The sequence below is a fragment of the Taeniopygia guttata genome, chromosome 2 (assembly GCF_048771995.1).
Source record: "Taeniopygia guttata chromosome 2, bTaeGut7.mat, whole genome shotgun sequence".
Classification (NCBI taxonomy): Eukaryota; Metazoa; Chordata; class Aves; order Passeriformes; family Estrildidae; genus Taeniopygia; species Taeniopygia guttata.
The window spans coordinates 90,845,445-90,869,115 of NC_133026.1; the positions used below are offsets into that span (position 1 = coordinate 90,845,445).

At 38.6% G+C, this 23,671-nt stretch overlaps 1 protein-coding gene across 2 annotated transcripts in view; it reads left to right on the top strand.

Moving 5' to 3' along the window:
- TMEFF1 (transmembrane protein with EGF like and two follistatin like domains 1) overlaps window positions 1–23,671 on the top strand; it is a 114,532-nt gene that overhangs the window by 57,018 nt on the left and 33,843 nt on the right. For both annotated transcript variants that reach the window (XM_030265830.4, XM_072924436.1), the window contains exons 2-4: window positions 10,996–11,105; window positions 15,250–15,379; window positions 20,825–20,851. In XM_030265830.4, coding sequence (XP_030121690.4) covers window positions 10,996–11,105; window positions 15,250–15,379; window positions 20,825–20,851 — 267 coding nt within the window. The remainder of the gene's footprint in view (window positions 1–10,995; window positions 11,106–15,249; window positions 15,380–20,824; window positions 20,852–23,671) is intronic.

Genomic DNA, 23,671 nt, shown 5'->3' on the forward strand with positions numbered 1-23,671 from the left:
CTTTCAGAAGGGAGCTCTGATCTTCACTGCAGCCTCTAGGTATTTCACATAGCTGCTAATGATAGTAACTGGGAGCAATGAGTAATATCTAAAATTTAAGCTATTTGAAGTCACATTATAGATTTCCACTATCAAATGGTCTTGCAGAGAGCAGCATTTTCCCTGTAGAGAGTGAATAATTAATACACTATCTGACAACTTTTTGTCAGATATTTTCTGCTGCTTTTAAGTGAAAGTTTCAAACCTGGCAAATAAATAGTGCTTTAAAAAAATTCTCCAGTCTGTAATTCTACACATTCGTAACCAATAGACAAAAGGCTAAGTCAAGTTAATTGCTTTGTGCATAAAAATCAAATCCTCAAAACATTGCTTGTGTCCTTGATCCTACAAGCATTTAAGGACATTCTTTGTCTTGGACATAATCAGTTCCATTCAGCTTATTTAGATATCACAAATGCTCAGGGTTAAGTCTCTCTACAGGCATTTACAAGACTGGAGCCTCAAATTATCTATGCCAAATGGCAAAATACCTTTTCAAATAGACATGTTCCTGGACAAGGTTCAATGTACATTTCATAGTAAATAGTGTTTTTCTACAAAATTCACCAAAGACACCTTTTTTAGAGTATGTAGCTGAGAAATGTAAGGACTTTCCATTCCAGAAAGTCTTCTGTTTTTTATCTCTAAAAGAAAAATGTTGTGATAAATGAAAAAGTAGAAGGGAATGAGTAGTAGCATTGGAGCCAAAAGTAAACATTGAAAATATATTTTACTGAAAATAAGGGGTTTGAATCCATGTATATATATTTATGTCTCATTTTAAAAATATTTCTCTTTTTTTTTCCCCAAGAAACATACAATTGTCGGCAATCATGCATAATATGTGTAATATGCAGAGCATGTGTAATAACCTGAGTTGTGCAGTATTATCTATGTCAGCATTGTGTTGGTTCATCCATGAAAGGCTAGCAGTTCCCTCTAAGTGCTTTCCATTATACTTGGGAGAGATTTTATTGTTAAAAAACATTATTGAATTTATTTCAGTTTTTGAAATAATGTCTCCCAGAAGGTCAACTCATCCCTACATATCAACCTAGGAGTCTGTTCCACAGCTGTGAATACAAGGAATTTCAACGACCAAGACTCAACTGCTCTTTAAGTGTCTCTCTGACACTGAACCACAAGAAGAATAAGGGAAAGTGGGGAGGTTAATAAGGAATAATAGTTGGCTTTGATTTCCCCCCAAATGTCTTTAAAATGAAGCAAAACAAACAAGAAGCCAAGTCACTTCCATAGCTTTTCTTAGAGGAAAGTGTCAATCCACATACAGAGCTCAGTTCTTTTCATGCTAGGACTTGAAGACAAACAGATTGACATGACCTTGAGAGTGAAGAAAATATATGGGCTTTGTGGCAAATGGACATACTTTTGATGTGATCAGGTTTCTGCTGACTTCAGCCCTTGTTTCAACAATGACAAGAACAGAGATGAGGACTCCATTCTCTGCATCCTGGAGCTCTGTAGGCAGTGGTCAGATGATTGACAAGGTTATAGAAAGGCTGCATCTTCTTGGTATCTTGGCTGCTCACACCAAGGCCTGTTTCTCTTCTGCTGTAGAAAAAATGAAAGTGAGGAGCAGAAAACAGAAGGAGCTCAGGAATTAGCATAAGGGCAAGGTAGAGCCATCAACCATCCATCCCCTACCTGTATACCAATATGGTAATTCTGGAGACCCAATAGATAAGGACACCTCTACTCTGGCTCTTAATCTGGCTAGCTGGTCCCTGGACTCTTATGCCTTTGAGTTTTGTGCAAGGAATGGGATTGGAATTTGACCAATATTATTTTCCAATTTAGAAATCATCTCGAGTTACATATGTCACCTGCAGATTGAAGAAGAAATTCCCTGCAATCTTTGTGGAAGATTATTAATGGATTTAGTGTTCATTTTTACCACTATTTTACTTGGATTCAGGCTCTTCGGGAGTATAAATGAGGGTTCTGTTGTTTCAGTGTCTGAACAGCTTGCCACTCCTCTACACGTTTAGGGAAGTAACAGTCATATTTACTTCATGACCAGGACTGAAGAGTTCACCTTGGCTTGTAATTGGCATAGAAGGATTTTTTCAGGGCAAGGACTCATTAGCCAAAGCTATAGCTTCCATGGGAGCACGGTATTTGCTGGATGTGTTCTTATATGGGCAATTATGCAGGAAAGCCAGAGAAGCTCCCCAGCTTGGAAGGCAGGGGAGAGGAGAGACAAAGACCCTTACTAAATTGCTTGCAAATGTTTTGGATGTTTGACCATCTACTCTGCAAACTGAGAGACAGAGCAAGAAAGCAAGGGAGCATTAAGGGAGCAAGGACAAATGACATTTTCCCACTGACTGTAATTGCACATGCTGCACAACTGTCAAGCCTTAACAGTATAATTTACCCAAATGAAAAATTTCCTAGGAGTCCCATTAGTTATCAAAGGCTGGTGAAGTGTAAGAGCACTATTTTTAAAGTTAGCCTACCAGAATAAATCCATTTGTATAGACATTAGCATTCAGCAGCACAAGTTTGCCTGTATCCTGAAAGTCCACGTGTTTACAAGATCCAAGTCTAAATTTCTGAGTCTCAGTCTGGTGAGGACCATGACAGTGCCATGAGTGGAGAAGAGTCAATAAGAACCACTTATTTGCTTGTGTTTCTAAAAAGAAAAACATCACATGTGTTTGTTCTGGTTGCATGAACCTTGTCCCAATGTCATGGCTTTAATCACAGCTGGAGATTAAGCACCATGCAGCCACTCATTAACCCCCTCTTAATTTCCTCCCAAGCCCCAGTGGGAATGTGGAGGAAAATCAAAGCAAAATTTGTATGTTGAGATAAGAACAATTTAATAATTGAAATTAGAGTAAAATACAGTAACAATGGTAAATAATAATGACAATAAAAAGAGAAAAAAACAAGTGATGCACAATGCAATTGCTCTCCACCCACTGACTGATGCCAGACCTTCCTTCCTGAACCCAGATCAGCCACCCTTACAGGTTAACTCCATGTATATAACCCCATGTTATATACTGGGCCTTATGTTCTATGGTGTGGAATATCCTTTTGGTCACCTGTTCCAGCTGTGCTCCCTCACAGTTTCTTTTGTGCACCTCATCACTAGCAGGAAATGAGACAAGGAAAAAAATGTCCTCAATTTGGGGTAAACATAAGGAAAACCCAAAACATCAGTGTATTATAAGCATCATTCTTATTCTGAATCCAAAACAGCACTGTAACACCTACTGAGAAGAAATTGACTCTCCCCTAGCTGAAACCAGGACATGCCCTGAATTCCTCCAACTGGCAGTGGAGGCATTAGACCCCTTTTCTCCAAGCAGAAACTGATTTTCCATTAGCTAGTAGGAAGATCAGTGTCCCAGGCCTCCCCTGCTGTCAGATTTGGCTTAAATGCCCCAGTGAGTGCAGAAGTTATAGGAACAAACCAACCTGTCTGGAAAGTTGCAGCTCCTGCATAGCCTTTGTTTCCTTAGAGGCTGGAGGTTGATAATACATGTTTTAATCAATCTTGCTGTAAACATGCTATATGAGCATGTTTTTTTTCTAATACTTTATTTTAATTTTATGTAAAAATATTCAATGACATGCTTACGTTTTTATAATGCCCTTGCATAATCATAGTCAATAATTTTTTATTCTGCTTTGCAAGCAAGTTTTAAAGTCAGTGTCCTGGTTAGCTGCTGACAGAGAAGCACACCAGATTGAGTTCCTGAAGGCCAGATTGCTCTACTGCCCGACCTTGATACAAAAGTGTTTATGAGAGAGAAAATAATTCCAGGTACTTACCACATGTATCCCTGTCCCCAACCAACTGCACAGCTTGTCAATTTGCACCATTTGGTTACATATTCACCTACAGATCATATAGAATTTCTGAAATATTGCCAAAGCTTTTAATATAAGAAAGAAGTTAACTTTCTCTGCAAGTATTTTTTTTTTCCTTGATGGAAACAGAAATGTACCACCGTCTGCACCCAATATTTTGGTGGAGCTGTCATACAAACATTCGTCACTATGGCACTTTTCCTTACTTTTTTCACACTGAATAGAGTTAATCTCAGGCACACTAGCAATGTGAATATTGCAGTGTGGGAGACTCTCAGGTTTAAAGCCTGTCTTGTTACCTTGCTGTGTGAGTGCTAGTTGTTAAAAATTGCTGTGGTTTCCTATTGTGTACAAGAATACTAATTGCTTCAGCAGCATGTATGCATTCAGTTTTCCTCTGTTCAAAAAGGAAACTATGGTGATTTGAAATGTAAAAGTATAATCATCCTAGATAAATTGGACAGCACTTAAGCAATCAAAAGCTAATGCAGTCTTGTAAAAGTAGTTTTAGGGAAATATTTCAAGCTTTATTCACTCAGATAGCATTTTCAAGAGCCAAAGAACAGCTTTATTTTTTCTTTCTGCACAATTGAGCATTAAATATTGCACTGAGACACAGCAAAACAGGTTTTGCTATCCTCTAATACTGCCTAAGATTGTTTCCAAAACAGCAGATTTGCCATCAGCCACACATGGCATCCATGAATTGACCAATTAAAAAAAATGTGGGAGTATTTGCATGCTGTTAGATTACAGTTGTCTAGGTTTTTTTAGAGTAAATTAATTTTAATAATTATATTTCTTTTAATTTTTTTTTTCCATATAACCTCTCGGCTGTCCCAGTGAATTGTTCTCTTTTAATTCAAGTCTGAAAGAAAATTATACCGTATCACATAACGAAAAGGACATTTAAATTAATTTTAACTGGTTTAATTATTTAAAGCTTACATTTGTTTAAGATTTTCTTGTGTTACATTTTGATTTTTCTTTTTTTCTTCTCTGATTGCCTTTCTTTAAAAATTCTTTTTGTTGCTCTTCTCTTTCCACTCTCCACATTCTTAATTTCTTATAATTTTTTTTTGCTAAACTGTCACCTCAAATCAGTGGCAACAGCCGTCTTCAAAGGGGATATGCAGTGTCTGAAGGGCATCCTTCTTCTCCCTGAATTATTTCCCAGTAGTTTGTCTTATTGTCTGTTTTCTTTTCCAAAAACATAATTTTTCATTTGAGCAAGATAGTATGACCTGTTCTGTCTTGCTTTGCCTTGTTTGACATAAGTAAGTATTATTTATTTGGACAAGTAATTGCTAATTTTGTCTGAGGGGCTTGTCTGCTCTCTTTACCCATAACCTATGAAAATTTCTGAGAAGAAAATCAGCAAACATAAACTCTACAATGCAAATTATTGTGATTTACATAATCCACAACTGCTGAAACATGAGGATAATAAAATGCTCTGGAAAACGTAATGCAGATGTTGTTCATTAATTATCAAATAAATGGTAATCTCAGGTTTTATCAAAAATATACACTTCCTTGGGAAGCTTGTGGTTCCAGTGTTTTAGTGGTATTTTGTTCTCTAACTGATGGAGCAAGAAAAGCCACTTTCTCCTTTGGTTGCAGTTCTGGTGCTAAAGCCAGCAATGTCCCAAGGAGGGCAAGAAGGATGGGGAAAGGGTCAAGGGTCTAGACAGGAGGCCACACAAGGAGTGGCTGAGGTCACTTGGTCTGTTCAGCCTGGGGAAGTGGAGACTGAGGGGAGACCTCCTCGTGGTCTGCAGCTTCCTCAGGAGGGGAAACAGGGGCAGGCACTGATCTCTCCTCTCTGGTGAACAGTGACAGGACATGATGGAAAGGCAGGAAGCTGTGTCAGGGGAAGCTTAGGTATTTTTAAGGTGTTTTTCCTAATGTATACCTTTCCTAGATATTAGGAAGTTCCCACAATTACACTTTCTGTTCAGAGCCTGGGTGAGACAGCTCTGTAAGCATTTGCATGACTTCCTGCAGGAGTGGCTATTCTGAATGTACTTTGAAAAGCTGTGGGATGGAGATGACCTTGTAGATGAAGACATCTAAATGTAAATGTTTGCGTATAGATCTGTGCATGTGAGCTAAGTGTCTGAACCAATGTCAGAGTCTCTGGAGGTGATGGAAATCTAAAGTGACTGAAGCCACTACCAGATGGGATGCTCGTATGTCTGCAAGCGATGGGTAGGATTTATTTACAGGAGAATTGTGCAGTTTTGTTCTGAGCTGGCAGCAGGAGGTGAGCAAAGGTATTCCAGGGACACTCAAAATACTTCCCTGGAAAAGTTTTTTTTGCAGTGCCATTCAAACTCACCTGGCTGAAGTGGTAGGCTGTCTTTGAGAAGCGTGGGATTAGAGGCCTGGTTCTGAATATCATTTTTGTTGTGTGGCAAAAGCTGTGACTGGCAGGTAAAGTTTTATTCAGGAACTCGATTTAAGACTCGGGTTATTATTGTACTTCTTGTGTGAGCACCTCAGCTTTATAATCCCCTTTATAAGGGAAAGACTTTGTTGGGTGTCTTTTCCCCCTATTAAATTCTCCATTCATTTATAAATAATTTGGCAAAACAACAACAAAAAAAAAGCCAGTCCTTTGTCCAAGCCAATCCAGAGTCATAAGACTGACTCCCAAAACCAAACAGGTTATAGGTTTTCTGTTCATCAGATTTTGCCTTCTTTGACTCTGTTTTGTGGTCCTGAGGCTTCAGTCATAACATAACTGTCTCCAGTAGACTTTGTGTGCTCTAACATATTCTTACAGAACATAATTTCTCCTGACCCCCTTTTCCAAGCCGATGTTGACTCAACTCAAGTTCTTACAACTTTGGGGGTTCTATTGACCTGTAGAGTTACAGACATTTTGTGAACTCTCCCAGGTCTGTCTATGTGTATGTGTCTATATATGACCTCCACGAGAGGTCGTACAGCCTAATTTAAACCTTGGCTTCACAAAGAACAAACTGCTTGGAGGACAGAAAATCCTTTTCCCTCTAATGAAAATGGTGAGAATTGCTTGCCCTTTTTTACCAAACCCATGGGTCAAGAGCAAAAGGCAACAAGGGGTCCCAACACCTCTACTGTTTGGAATCTCACCCATAGAAAGAGAAAATAGATAGACAGGCAGGCAGAGTTTTGTTTTGTTTTTTTTTTTCCTCAGGCACAGCTGCAATATTCACACCCTCACTTTCATGTGGGAAAGGTATTTTTTGGTTCCTTATATCCATTCATCATTACTATGTACTATTGTCAACCTCAGGAGAAACATGAGTTTTGAAAAAGCAAAGCAAACAGATTTGCCCATCTTAGATTTTACTTTATTCTTGAGGTATCCAGATGGAAACAACATGTTTGATGTACTTAAAGCTACAAATTTGATTTCATCTTCAGGTTCAGCATTTTGACACATGTAATTTACCTTTTAACAAGAACCTCAGAGAAATGCATTTTGAGGTCACAGGCAAAAAGCCGATCTAAAGCTAGTTGTATCAAGCTGTACTTCATATTCTCTGAAAAGGCTCAAAATGGAGAAGTCTCTCCTCATTTTTAGTGATGTAACAAATTTTCACAAAATGAATTATTTCTGACAGAGAAAAAAGACAAACCCAGAAGACCTTGCTGTAGGTCTTTGCAAGTTGCTCTGTGCCAGTCAGGCCTCACACAACCAGGAAGTGTATTGGGTGAACAGATACTAGCAAATCATTTTTAATGCCTCATTTCAGGTCTTTGGAGATTAATTTTATCATAAATTTGGAAGCCTGATTTAATTGCGTTAATTATATTTTCTCTTGGGAATTGATGGATTGCTACCTAGCATATTCTCACTGTGCCTAATGAATCACACTGAGGCTTTCTCTTATTTATACCTGCTGGAAGTCAAGGAAATTAGTTACATTAGGCGTTAAAGAAACATGCAAGAAATTACCCTAAACCATTTGCTGCATATTCTTGCTCTTCTCATGGATCTGTTCTTACAATGATGATTCCACTACTCTGGAAATAATTGCAGAGACTCCATTTTAATTCTCTGTCTGTGGGGAATTCACTGAAAAGAGAGCATATTTCAGACATGCAAGACATTTACTGTTCCTCCTCACATCACTCTTTTAATATCCATCCACCCATCCACATGTATTCCTTTTTGAACGGAATGCTGTGGATGTAGAAGTAATTACAGCCACCACACTTCCTGGTACTTGTGATTCCATCAGTAATCATGCACATGTTGGAGGCCTGATTTCTCTGATGCTGGAATTTGCCACTGAATGGAATAAGGGATTAGATGGCATCCTGTTATAGAATAAAGTTCATCTGTCATGTTCAAGTGTCAGTCAACAGGATATCTTGTTTTTGTACAACTTTGGGAAATCATGTTGTCTCCTGGTCTCTGCATGACCTTTCCTGCTCAGTGTTCATTTAATGTCATAAAGCTTATAATCAGTATTTATCATTTATATGGAAAGAAAAACAGCCCATGCCTAAAATGAAGTAACCATTAAAGCTGTGTCCTTTCTGTCCACTTAATTCCTCCTTTGGAATCAAAAACAAAGACAGATGTCTTTTCTCCTTGGGGTGCAGGAGGTTCACGAGAGCTAATTCTGCACCCCTATCTTCATACAATTTCTTATAGTTTTGTTCTGAAGTCTTTCCCTTTCTCTCTGGCTTTTGCAGGCAGAGAAATAAGCTATGAACAAGTACATCTGGAGTTCAGCCTTGATGCTGAACTGCTATCTGATCTCTCTTTTGAGCCCACCACGTCCTCCTCTGCAAAAAAGTGATGTCCCTTGCCCACCACTGTGGTGAAGGGGCTGCTTTCTGATGTCTGTGTGCCCTCTCCAGACTGGAGGAACACCAATATAGAGGAAAAGTCTGCACTATGCTACTTAGGCAGTTGGATGTTGTGGAGACTCACCGAAATTCAAGCAGGAGTTGCTGCTGCCCAGGGATTTCTTCTGCCGGTTGAGAGCAGGGGGTAGGATGTTGCAAAGCACTGAGTCCAGCATGCTCAGCTGAGAGCTGAGCCGGGGGGACAAACATCTGATTTCCTTCCTGACCTGATGAACACAATATTTTGAAAGCAGTGCACTCTATTTTGACTGTATGGTTATTCCTTTTTAGAATTGCATTTTCTCAAATGTGGTATCACCTAAAGGTGGACCCTTCTTTCAGATATGACAATCATTTCCCCTTAATTAATTTTTATAGTTTGTTCATCTTCGTGGAACAAACCTTCATGAAGAGAAAGAAACGCACATTTCCTTCAGGAGGGAGTTATGAACACATTAAATTGAAAAGCTGCAATGTTCTGTCACATTAGCTTGGTCCCTACAATGCAGCAGTCACGCTTGATAAACGGTGACATTAAGAATAACATTAGAGAACACAGGCACGGGGTTGTGATGGCAACCAGGATACCTATCTGCCCTTTATTACAGACATTGCCCTCCTCATTTACGCTTTTGGGAGTGATGGACGTACAGAGGGAAAAGAATCAATATGTTTCTCAATTTTTTCTCATGGCTGACAAAAAAATATGTGGATTATAACTGGACTTTTCATTGAGCTGTAATCCTGTAACTTCAGTGCCATAAAAAAATACATAATTATGCTCTTTTAAATATAGAAGCATGTGGCAAAAGTGGTAAAATTTATTACAGTAATTATTGTTTCTTTATTTATTTATTTATATAAACTGTATGTGTGGGTGTATAATGTTATATAAACACATAGGAGCAGTTTTCCAGGATGTCTATCACTGTCATACCAAACTGCTGATACTACTCTGAGAAGGAGGCTGATTGCCTATTTGAGACTCTAAGTGGCAGCGAGGATTATTTCCTTCGGCTTTTGACCTACCTTTCCCCATTTCTGAATGGCTGGTGTTCAGTTCTTTCTTTAAGCCAGTTTTCTGGATAGGGCTTGCTTATTAAAAGTCACAGACATAATTTTAAATCACACCACTGTCAGTGAACCTCTTTCGTGGATCATGCTTGCTATGTAGTCTTGAAGGTTTCTGGCTTGAACCATAGCACAGACATCTTTGAATCATATCCTCTGATTTCACTGCACACTTAACAGTGTCAGGGGATTTTTCCAGAGACCTTGGTGTTTTTTCACATTTTCATTGGAATCAATGACACCAGCACGGTTCCCGCACAGCCTGATGAGCTCACATTTAGGTGGACACTGACCACCTCCATCATCCCACTTGTGCTTTGTTTTCCTCTTTTTCCTATATATAATTCAAATCAAATACTTATTTCAAAAGAATATATTTATTCTCTTTTAAAACTAGCCTTGGATTGTGATGTCCAGAAAGAGCTTGAAGCTAATTAGGAGACCTTTGTACTGGAGCTAGTGCTTATGCAGTTGATGTGTAAAACACCTTGGTTTGCCTCTTGCCAGCTGTGCCTCTGCTGCAAGCTTACAGCGACAGGAGCTGCCACTTGTGCTCCATATTTTTATGCAGGAACTAAGACACAGATCTCTGGTTCATTACTCTAGCTTCTAGAGTGCAAGCAAAATTTAAACACAGTTGGCTTTATTTTTAGTCTGAAGGATAATAATGTGGCCATGGCAGAGACTGAAAAACCAGGCAGAGAAATTCTGATGGTTCAGCTTTTCTACTTCCTCAGGATCTTTGTAGAGAGTAAAGCAAAAAGAGGTAGTAGGTGGGAAACATAGGCTATAACCTGTGTAAACCTACTGACTCCTACTAGAAACAACTTCTGTAGAGAAGAGTTTTACACTGTGGCATCCCCATCAGGGGAAACATGGAAGAGAATTTGGGTAGAATAAATACATGCTTTCTCTGTATCTGTTTATGTGGTGAATCAGCATTTAGCCACAACCAGTCTCTCATCCAGGCAAAACTTCCTCTGAGGAGCAGGATGTGCTCCTGGAGGGGAGCCCAGGGGCAGGGCTCAGCCCATGCAGGGCTGCCTGGGAAAGAGCTCTGGTATTTTTCCTTTACTTTCTATATGGGAGTAAGGCAGCAGGTGTGCTCCAAGGATTTAAGGACAAGGCAGTCCTCAAAATAACTCATCTTACAAATCTCTTCTCTCTCATTTTTCTGTTTTTCTGCAGAGTTAAATGTAAGGGAATCTGATGTAAGAGCGTGTGATGAATCGTCATGTAAATATGGAGGAGTGTGCAAGGAAGAGGGCGATGGCTTGAAATGTGCGTGTCAGTTCCAGGTAAGGGCTGCTCACCTTTTTGTTTGCCATTTCTAAAAAATCCTTCAGTATTCAGAAGTATTTGTAGAGTCACTGCTTCAGAAACTGTGCTCAGGAATAGGATTATGGACTCTAACCATAAGCTCCTTTACCAATGGCACTGATTGCACCAGATAATAGCAGGGTCACCAGTGATCAAAAAGGTTATGAATTAGAACATTGAATTAGTCCTGCTCAGAAAAAAAAAAAAAAAAAAATGTCTTATGAAGTTTTAAAAATAAGCAAATATCAGGTTCAATTTTTTGTTGGTTTTTGAGCCTTTAGTTTACAGTTATTATAACTATCATGACAATTCTTCTCCCCTCCTGCCACCAACATTTTTAGAGTAAAATACAGTAGCTCTTTCTTTTCACAACTTATAGACTTATAGACAAGGCAAATGTATCAAATATTATGTACAAGACTCATGCCAAGACTGGAAGAGCTGGCAGTGTTATCAGCAAACCCTGGAGTGGCCTGTCTTCTAGTGTTTTAAAAATAATTGTGTGTTCTGTTTCCAATAAATAATAAATCAAGGGGAATCAGAATAGCAACGGTGTGTATATGATCTTACACTGGTTTTGGATTCCAGTGTTTCAGAGCTGGCTTTTAATAGTGTTCTGGTCACCTGTGCTGGGGACATTGTTCTAGCTGTCTTTTAAAGGGTGAAAAAATTCTCATGAGAAAAGGCTTTTTCATGTTTCTCAGTCTGTCTGTAACATTTATTTATGCAAAATAGTAAAATCAAAGCCCAGTAATGATTAAAAAAAAAAAAAAAAAGAAAAAAATCAACCCTAGGATAACCAGAGGTTTCATTTCTTTTTTTTTGTTTTTTGGTGGTAAATTTTGTGACTTCCTAATAACCAGGTCTTGAAGACATTAAGAAAAGAACTAGTCCATGCACTAAACTGTTAATTTGTTTTGAAGAGTGCTTTTTAAAATGTATTGTTTTTAAACTACTTGCATGTTTACTTGTACTTCTTGAATAATTTATTCTGTACTCTTAGGAGAGAAGTCTATGGGTGAGGAGAAGATACTGTGTTTTTCAAACATAGCAGGTTGAAAATCTTCCTGTAATTCTCAAATTTAATTGAGCTTACTCAACTTGCTGCAACTAGCAGCACCAAAATTTCCAGGCAACAAACACCCAGCCCAAACTGTTAGATTCCTCACATGCAAGAATATCTGACAGCTAGCTATTTTTTATTCTGATACTGCAAGGTTTTGAAAGGAAAATAGGCACATTTATGTATAGTGGTTCAGCTGAAGAGGCACTGAAAGGAAGATGTGGGAATATCAGCCTGTTCTTCCAGAAGTGTGTTTCCTATAACTGTGTCACTGCATTTTTTTCCTAAGATTACTTTGCAACCCCTTCTTGTCATTCAGACATCTGTGTCTTTGTATATAACTTATATGTTATGTATGTCAAAAGCTTTAGCCAGGAAAACACTTGCTGAATTAATCCAGCAAGGCATTTCTTATGTTGTTAAAACTGCCATTTTTAGAAAAAGGTACCCTAACAAGAGAGCTGCAAAATTAAATTGATCTGGGATCCAGGTTGTGGTCAGGTAAGATGTTCCTGCTAGCAAGGAAATCACAAAATTCCTGAATATGCTGATTTGGGTCATTGAGTCCAGTTCCTCACCCTGGACAGGACATGCCAGGAGGAGTCACCCTGTGTGCCCAAGAACACTGTCCAAACACTTCTCAAACCCTGTCAGGCTGGTGCTGTGACCATTCCCTGGGTATTATGTTCCAGTGCCCAAACGCCCTCTGGGTGAGGAACATTTTCCTAATATCCAACCTAAACCTCCTCTGACACAACTTCACGTCATTCCCTTGGGTTCTGTCACTGGTGACCACAGAGAAGAGATCAGTGCTTGCCCCTCCTCTTCCCCTGACATGGAAGTTGTACCTGCAGTGAGGTCTGCATGGCAGAGGGTTGTTTTGGGGATCAGAGCAGCACAACTAATCAGAACCACCCCTGAACTAAAGCTGAGACTGGCACAACCTTTTTTCAGGTTGACAAATTTCAGCGTTTGAAACACCTCTAATGTCATGGCAGCAAGAGCTCTGCAGGCTAAAAGGTATTTTGCTCTGTTTTGGATGAGTTTTACAAAACCTGAATGAAAAACTGATCAACACAGTGCTTGTGTTATGAACCAGTGGGGGAGGTAAGATGGGGTGAGGTGGGATGACGAGAGAGAAAGACATCTTAGGGCTCTTTTCCAATTTCTGTAAGAAAGGCTTGACAACAATCAGTTTACTAAGATAACTGCTTTTATAGGAGAGAATAGGAAAAAGAGCAAAGTGACAGTGAGCAAATCTTACAGTCCATTCAGATGTTGGAAGCTCTGAAATCACACAGCACTGGATGGACCTCGGATGGATTTTCCCATGGCACACTGTGCTGAGCAGATCCTGTACATAAAGAGATGCTCTCCCTTTCGACCATTTGAGGTATTAGAGGTATTAGAGTACTTCCTCACAAGAAAACACCTTAACTTCTGAAGGATGCTTGGAGAACGTTGGGCTGTACTGTAACAAATCTAAAGGCTTACCAAACTGTACAAAAGGAATCCTTTTACTTTACATTTTCTATCCTCAGAACAGAACCTGCAAATTCAAATCATCACACAGAGACTTAGTGAGAATTGAGAATTATCTATTGAACAGACAATCATCTCTCAGAAAGTACTGTCCTCCTTGGGAGTTGCCTGTTAATTGCTCTCTAGAAATGACTGTTTTGTATGGCATGTGGCAGGACTAAGGGCTGTAGTTGAGTGTCTAAGAGCTACTTAATATAAGGAAGTATTACAGAACTGATAGAAATAATTTTCAGAGCTGGCAGAATGATTTATTTTTGTCAGTACTTGCTTAGTTCATTCTCAGTTGGTCATCTATGGCAGGATGACAAAGGATTGGAGGGCAATACCCTTCAAAATGACATTTTAACATTTCAGTATTTTGACCGTTATGTATGTCAAAGCATAAAGAAGCTGTTGTGAGAGAGACTCTCATTTGGAATTGGGAGAAGAAACTCTTTTATTTTTAAGTCATTTAAGTAATTTTAACTTAACTAATGTTATTTCTGCATGCACTCTCATGGGTTGAACTATACCAGTTTAATAATAAACCTTGTGTGGTTAAGAAATTTTGTAGCTACTTTATTTCATCATTGCTTCTTGGTTTTTGGTTGGATTCTTTTTAACAAAGAGAAAAAGATGTTGAAGATGCAAAAGGTGTCTGACATTACAGTTACCACCACACCCCCAAACAGGGCAATATCTCCTTTTTCGTGCTGTAAAGCAGGGTTTGGACCTCCAGTTCAGCAAGAAGTCATGCAGCACTCTCAGATGTTAGGCAGATCGGTGGTCCCAGAATCTTAATGCACATTATGTGTACTAGGGGCTTATAATCCATTTTTGTTAGAATATAAGAAAACAGCAAAATGCAGGTGGCTTCTGCAAAAGCTATTTGGAATGATAAGTTTTCCTTTCTTCCTTTCTTCCTTTCTTCCTTTCTTTCTTTTTATTTGTATCAAATTCTACTAAATTTAAAATTTAAATTTTTCAGTGTACTAATAGAAAAGCATTATTATAGTTGTTGACCAAGTAAAAGACTCATTATGCTCTTGAATTTAATGAGAATGGCTATTGTTTTCCACTTTTGTAAGACTCTTCTGAAGAAAAAGGTCAGCAAATCTCCCCTTAAGCACCGTTCTCCTTAAATTCTCCTTTGCTCAGTTTCAGCCCCCTGTGCCTAGTCATGCTTTCTTGTATTATCTTGAAGTTTTCTCCTGCCTCAGTGTTTATCCTTCAAATACTTCTAGATGCTTGGCATATTCCCTCTAGCCAGTACAAAGTCCCATCATAGTTATTTTGTGCTTTTAATCTTTCCTACTGAATTCCTATGTTCAGTCCATGTGGAGTTAGACTATTATTTCAGTGATCCAAAAGGAATACATACAGTGATACTGAAAAACGAATATATTTCAAGTAGTTTTTAGCAAAAAGGGTTATAAGATGCTTTTAATAACACAACTATCTTCCTGTATATTAATATGCAGCTCAGATTAATCACTTGATTTCTGTACAACTGGGTTATTTTATAATTTCTTTTCCAGTGTCACACAAACTATATTCCAGTTTGTGGATCAAATGGAGACACTTACCAAAATGAATGCTTCCTCAGGAGAGCTGCTTGCAAGCATCAGAAAGAGATAACAATGGTATCAAGAGGACCTTGTTATTCTGGTATGTAAAACACCACTTTGTGTCATTAATGAGTGATGTTTTATGGTTAGCTCTTTAGTTTTGCCCTTAATTCCAGCAATTAAATTTTTTGTGCTTTTCATAGAATGAAATAATGTGGAAAGCCCGAGCCCTATTTAGGAATGGAACCTTTTGCTAGACAAGAAATCTGATATATCTTCTGATATGCTAACAGATTAATAAATAAACATTATAAGCTGAAATACTTTATCTGAGAAAATAGATTATGAATGCTTCTGTGTTGCTTATAGAGGAGTGTTGATATCCATTAAAAGGCTTTTAACAAATTTGGAGCAGATTCCAAATTAGCCATTTCTTTAGGACTTTTACTTTTAGGATATACAGAATTAGTGTAGCATCCAACAAGTGACACTGACTGCCACACTACCTGTATCCAAGGCATCATCTTTGACTTTGGGTCATTACATTGAAGATATGCATAACTTACAAAATCATTCTACCTCACATTTCTTTTTTGTCTTTCCACACACTTAAAGCATAGGTTTTTTTTTTATATTTCAGATACATGGGACAGGTTTTCCTTGTCTTGAATATTACAACATACTCTTAGACATGGAAACTTTAACCACCAGGTAAAGTTCTGAACCTCTGTGTAGATTCAAAGCTGGTGAGACCAGACTCATGGCTGGCTTTCTTAGAATGAAATTAAATGACTCAGTACTGTCAACAACTGCAATCTTTGGTACATAAATAATACACACAAAATACTAAGTTGTGAGACATCCCTCATCTTTGGATACAGAACGGTTGTTCAGATTAATCTAAACAAGCTTACATCCATATGGCAGCCAAAAGGATAACCGTGGGTCAGATGCACACTCCTTACTAACTTTCTGTTGGTTAATTGCAATGACAATTTAGAGCTATCACACCTGGAGCTCACTGGTAGCTGCAGAATCTTATCTGGAAATTATAGGAAATGCACATGCAGGGTACCTAGTCCAAGTCCTCACTGCTGCCAGTCCCAGTTACCTCATTTAAATGCAGCATGTTTCACACCAGCTGCTCTAAGGCCTTTGACTGCAGAACAGACCTGTTCTGAGGTCTGGCTCTCGTTTGCTAAGGTCCAAAACCATCTGTGTTGTTGGTCCTACTACTGAAGGAAGCCCATGTTTTGTGCCCAGCTCAGAAGCTTGATTCCAGCATCCCTCAGGCTGATGACTGAATCTACTGTCTTTCCCAATCTCCCACCTATAAATTATCTCCAGGTGCTGAAGAAATAGGAAAAAAAAAAGCAATCCAGTTTTGTAGGACTCACATATTACTATAACAATGCCCGAGAAGGGCATAATTAAATAATATTTTTTAATTTTATGCTTAACTAATTTTAAGAAATGGACACACAGCATGAAAGTTTCTTTCTATCAATAAAACAAAATCCTAGGATAATGTTTTAGGAACAACAAAAAGTTTTTATATGTGCATTCTACTCTACTAAGAAAGAGAAATTTCAAAATGAAAAATCAATTTTTCTCAGCCTCAGGTTGCTGGCAGCTAATTACTACATTATTCAACTAGTATGGGAATTTTTTTTTTTCAACCTTCCTCTTCTTTTCTTTAAGTCCTACATAAAAGCCAGGAAATGCAGCATAAGAGGTTCTGATTCAGGCTGCATACTGCACTCTACACTGTTGCAACTTTAAGTGCCTCAGCAGAGCTCCACTAGAATGGCACCTGCTGCTCCCTGAGTGTCTGATGTGCTTCGGGTGACATGAAAATATCGGATGATAAAAGCCATAACCCAGAATCTCTCCATGCCCTGACAAGACAGCGACGTATTTGTGCTCTTGATCTGTTGCACACATAATGGAGACTCATATATAAAATTAAAATATATTTTGTAGACACCCATTAATTTTCATTGGTTACCTTTGAATTTGCTATTAAATGCTTTGTTCTAGGGCGTCATTGGGAGACAAGTACAGATTCACTGGTTTCCTATCAGAGTTGGGATGTACCAAGACAATAGGATGAAATTCCTCCTTAGTGTTGGAACAACTGTTTAATATTTAAAGTATATCAGATTTTCAAATCTCATACAAGAATAAAATACTTCTCATTTCCTAGGGATTGATACCTCCTGTAGCTACAGCACTAGAACAGGCTACACTGAGTGATTTAGTCACTAAATCATTATTCTGTTTCTTGGCAGGTAATATTTTGATTAAAATTTTACAGACATTTGTGATTTGCAGCATATTTTCTCATTTCCTTTGCCAGAAGGCTGTCAGAGTTTCAGGATTCTAAAATAAGCAATGTTTAAAAAAGAGTCAATTATTGATGTTTTAGAAATAAACAAAATGCAAGTTTTGACATTAAAAATGGTTGTTAAGAGAAATGAAAAAGAATGTATGGCTGAAATTTTGGATCTGCCTACACAGGTTTTAATATTGATTTTGACTGCTGCCAGATTTATATTGTATGGAAATTACTACAGAATAATGTAGTACTTGATTAGACTTGCAGCTTCTTATTGTACTGTATACATTTGGAAGCCACAGTCCATTGTTTTCTGTTGGGATTTCTAAGTAAAAAAAAAAAAAAAAAGAAAAAGGAGAGTAAAGCTATATGCAGAACTAGAAACAAGCACAGGAATTATTCTCTTAGGAGTGGCTTATGAAAAGGTCCACTTGCTTAAAATTCATCAGTGGACTATTTGCCCTCCTATTTGTACTTAGCAGTTTGGAGCTATTGCCCTAAATAAGCAAGAGACGGGTTCAATTTTCATGCCACTTTGAATGAAAAGCCATCCCTCCTGAATGAGAGAGGCTGCAAACACTTTTGGTTTTGGGGAGTTTTTCTGCCTCTGCACCAAAGCAGTCCCACAGTACAGAAATGGCTCCTGTTCAGAAAGAACAAAAGAGGAGATTCTGACTGTAGCTGAGTGCTTGCAGCATTCAGATGCTGTGTGTCATCCAAGTCCTTCTTTGTGTATTTTATCCAGAAACTCCTTATGGATTAAAGCAGTTCACAGCAGAAGCTTGTATATTTGTGTATTAGCATATTTTTATAGGACCATGGAATGGTTTCATTTGGAAGGGACTTTAAAGATAATCCAGCTCCCACCTCACAGCCCTGGGGAAGATATCTTCCGCTGGACCAGACTGCTCAGAGCTCCATCCAGCCTGGCCTTGAACACCTTGAAGGAAAAGACACATATTTGGAAAAGAGTGGCTTAAATAAAGATAGAGGTCAATCACTCTTCCTCTAATTGCTGACCAGTGGCTGGGGGAATGCTGTTTGTGCCCAGCATCTTCACTTCTTTGAGTGTCTTTCTTGACTGATCATGGTGCATGAAGACAACTTTTGCAAACTCTGAATTCATTAAAGGCCTGAAAGAGCAGGGCTGCTTGTCCAAGTAAGATCAAAAAAAATGCTACTCTTATAACCAGCAGCTGCCTGGGAAAATCTAGCCAAGGCCCGGGAAAAGAAAAAAAGCAGGAACATCAGCTTAGTTTAGCATGGTTACCCTGGAGACGAGAGTCCTAGCATAGCTCCCAGGGAAAAGTTGAAAATTATACAGTATTAGAGAGGATGATACTTTTTTATTTTAATCCTTTTTGAGAGCTGAAAGTCCAGAGAAGTAGAAATGAATCTCTCCTGCTGCTGTGATGTCCTGCCAAGTGGACTTCATGTATATCAAGCCAATTATCTATAGAGACGGGTGGTCTGAACATCAGCTCCTTGATTTACAGGGTGCTTTCCATGTGTGGTACCTGCCCTGCCCCATGCACACAGGATTTAGCCAGAGTCCCTCACACTGGGGCTGAGCAACATTTCTCACCTCAGGGGAAAGCAGAGAGAGAGAGCTGGAAATAAAAACATGGAAAAAGTCAAGCTTCTCTGAGACATTTTGCCCTTTGTCTTTCATATGCATCACATATGGTGAACTTGCTCATATTTGTATGTCAGCTTCCTCTCCCCCAAAACAGCTTATGACACAATTTCAGCAGCACAAATAATCCTATATATTAACTCATATAAGTAAATTATGCTCCTTCAAAATTCTTAATGAAGCAATACTGCATCATAAAGCATATTTCCCATTGACTCAACAAGGACATTTTATATGGGATTGCCTGCTTTGTCAGTAAAGTGTGTCACTATCAATGGAAAAAAACCAACCTTCTGGAGTCATAAGCTCAGTCTGTTAGACAGCAAATAGTGGTATAGGAAGAAAGAAAGGAAAAATCAGGTGAAAGAAAAACAAATCTCTATTCCTTATACTCCATGTGACAGGAAATTATTTTGAATGTGTGAAGTGACCCATTAACGTGGAATTTCACACTTTCATCCAAGCACTAGAAGGAATTATTCTTAGAAATACATGTCCTTAAAGAAAAGCAGGAAAGGGAACTGAGCAAACAGAGAGTTCAGTTTTTCCTCCATGTGTGGAAATAAAATTCCTCTCTCTGTCTGGCCCCCTTCTTCTTTCAGTTTTTAGCAGAGAAGTTCAGCTGCCTTCTCCATCACCAAAGCAGGTATGAAAGGAGAGTGTGGGATGAGCAGAGTGCATTGCTCTCCTCTCAGCTTCCAGAGGAGCTAATTTAATGGGAATGGGAAACAATTCACTGACAGTAGTTGCCATTCATTCTCGCAGGAAGTTCTGTGACTCAGTTCATGTGTTTAAGGGCTTTCTTTACTGCCGTGCTAGCTGAAGCCTGTGCAGAGTGCTGCCCAGCAGGATGCACATGCAAAGTCCCTAAACAGATACATATTGCTCTGAAGTAGAATTAGTTGTCTGGGAGTAGTGAAGAAGCTCAAGTCCTGCAGACACTTGAACTGCTAATGCAAATGGGATCCAGTTGAAAGCTGTCATTCACCAGATGCTAATCCAGTCAGTCAAATGTCAGTGAAATAACAATGTCATTAGAGCATCTTTATACCAAGTGATTGACTCAACTGACAGAAGCAATTTTGTCATTAGATGACTTAAATTAACCTTACTTGGATGACTAGTTGTCTTCTGGAGGTACTTCTGCAGTCAGTTGATTCGTGTGTTGAAGTAATCCTTGAAGTACCACTCCCAGGGCTAGAGGGTAAGGAAAAATAAATGTTCCAAACATTGGACTTTGTATTCTTCATCTCTTTTTCGTTTAACAAATTTTAATCTCTAACAGTTGAAAAGAGGCTAAGAAAGATATTTGTTTTCAGTATTGAATAATACTGTTCCTTGAGTAATATCTTGACAGGGAAGAGTGAAACTAGGGCACAGTGAGTATGGACAAACCATACTAAAGGATGTCAGACCTTATGTGGGATATTTGTTTTTACAGCTGGCTCATGAAATGTGACATCTGTGTAATGTTTTACAATGACAAGTTCCTGTACAAACATCTGCTCCTGGAGCAATATTTTCATTTGCTTTCTTTTTTTTTTTCCCTCTCCCTCTGTTGATTTTTTCAGATAATGGCTCTGGGTCAGGAGAAGGAGGTGAGTACCAAACTCCACTTATCTTTGATTTTGATCTCTCTTTCAAACTAATGTGTGTCACTTTCATAGATGCATATATATATATATTTACATGGCTACTGTATACCACATGAATTGTGGGAAAATTATGGGATTTAAAATAAGCTTTCAGGTTGCAGTGTTATTGGGCCATGTTAGAACAGTAGTGGTAGAGGAATAGGTTGTAGTGCGCATTTCATCAATATTATTCTCTCAGATTTGACCTATATAATTATTCATTTGTTACCAGAAATGCAGTGCAATATTTAGATCCCTATTTCACCTGTATCTCTTTCTCCAAAAAATTGCCATTCACAATAAATTTCTTACCATTTATTTCCCTAGTGTATAAAACATCTAGTTGTTACGTTATGCTTGGTTGAGCTTGTTGCCTAAAATATACAACAATTGCATTATGATATCTATTTATATGAAGTATTTTAATAAAGTATTTTTTTGTTCAAAGCTGTATATTCAAAGAGGAGATGTAATACCCCCGGTAGCAGTAGAAGTGTTCCAATCTTTCAACACATCTTAATTTTCTTCCAAAGATTAAAAAAAAAAACAACAACATATTCTAACTTTGATACTACTAACAAGAATACATATAGAATGAAAAATATGTTACACAGATATATACAAACACAGAAAAACTGTTTTGCTTTTAGACTTTGGTATTGTTAAGAAGGTGTTGCATTTCATATGGATGGGAGTGAGTTTTGAAGTACTGTAGATCTTCTATAACTACGTGAAAAAGTGTTTTTATGGAAAACGATCTATGGCATCACTCTGTAGCTAAATGTAACAGCTAACTTTTCAAAAACCAGGAGCTAGCTCACTCTTCACCTTGGAGGAGAAGAGGGGCATTTCTCTCCCCCTTACTGCTATCAGTAAATTCCTGGGCTGCTGCTAGCACAGGGCCATTCTCACCTTTGTTTCCTTTTGGGACAGTGTCTGAAGAAACAATTTTCTTCCCAAACACTTCCTCTTCTTACCTCCACAGGTGACTTTTCTGATGCTTTACACTCTTTCCCCAGCTCTGTTTGCTTCTTCTTCCCCCTTTGTTAGCCAGCCTGTTATTTCACTCCAACTGCTCCCTGCAAGCCAAGCTTTCTGGCCTTGGTACTGCTATGCAGTTCTTGTAGGAGACAGATGACAGAATTAGTCCATTGATGCTGTTAAGGCAGGACGGGAATGAGATGACACCACTCAGAAGGCTGAGAGAGTAAAACTCTGATTTATTTCAAAATACATCGTTCTTTATAGAGAGCTTTGTCCAGACCAATTCCATTGGTCCTGAAGTGAAAACAACTCAAACCACTGGTGACCAGTGCGGTGATGCACAGTGGTAGAACTTAACTATAAACAATGTGAACAACAAGAGAGATAAAGAACCTTATTTGCATTCTTTTCAGCACTTTCTCAGGCTTCTGCCTGGTTAGAAACTTTCCGTTTCTCTCTTTGACTGAATCTGAGACCGACAGTCCATGTTTCACTTTTATTTTTAGAACAGTTTTAGAAAAGTTTGGATGCCATTGAGATTAGTTGGGTTTGGGTTTTTTTCATATTTTTTAACTGCATACAAAAATCCTGGTTAAAGTCCCTTGTAAATGTTACTATGTTGATGTGGAAGAGATTGGCAGCTGACTGATAGATGTCAGGATTCTTTGGGTAGCTTTAAGAGCAGTTTGGAAAAACATAGGCCAGAACATGCTATTGTTGTCTGCTCACTGAAGAGGTGAAAGGTCTCTGTTCAAATATACTCATTCCTTGATTTGGGGCAGGAGGCTGAGCCCAAATCCACCTGTAGGGGCAAGAGAGACCCACATGGGCTTTCTTTTGTCATTGCTGTTCTTTTTGTTCTCACTTGAAATGTTCATTGAGCCTGGGACAAAGAGCTGGGGAGGAAGGATTCGTGCTGTGGAAAGGCTTTGTTAGCTGGGGCTCAGCATGCCAGTGCATTTGAATTATTTATGCAAAATAGAATGCCATCGGCTTAGGAGGTTTGGTGTCCCTCGATACCTTGCAGAAGTAGTTGATGCATTGTCTTGGGAGGTGGAATATGTAGATTCAGTTCACTTCAGGCAGAAAGAATTGAATTTGGTTCCCTTGGCCCGAGGTGAGTTTCTGCACTGCCTGGGTATTGAATTCAGAAGAAACAATGTACCCACTCTGTCCTCCAGCAGTTTTGTGACATTAGGCCTTCATGTATTAGAGTTTCTTCTGAGTGCCTTTGGGACAATTGAAATGTTCTTTCTTCTCTTCAGTATGAAAACAGTTGGATTTAGTTCTTAATTTTAGGTTAAGTAAAAGGAAATTTACACAACGAGACATTGAAAATCCTGTTTGGCTCTTCTTCCTTTTTTAATACATCTTAGCTATTTGAGATACATTGAATTATTCCTGTCCCTGTGTAGCTTCGTTGCTAAACTGAGTATTGGGTGATACTTCTGTGGGACAGTTGGTTAGTCTTCAACATGTTGAGTCATTTTCCATGTCTGAAAGCAGTCCTTCAAAGAATGGAATCCACTGCTGCTTTGGTTATTGAACTCTGCCCTGGTTGAAAATTCAAGGATTTTTTTGTAACTAGAATTTGGGGTGTTTTCATAATTCAAGTAGCTGTTGAAGTGTTACATGAAAACATTAAAAGGTGAAAAGTCTTGCTACAAGTTAAGGGAATTCAGAGAGAAAACCAGACTTCTAGAAAACTGTTGGACCTGTTGAGGATGGAGATGCATTGTTCAGAATCCAAACACGAAGGAAGAATAGGGACCCAGGCAGAGGGTGACCTGCAGGGTAGAG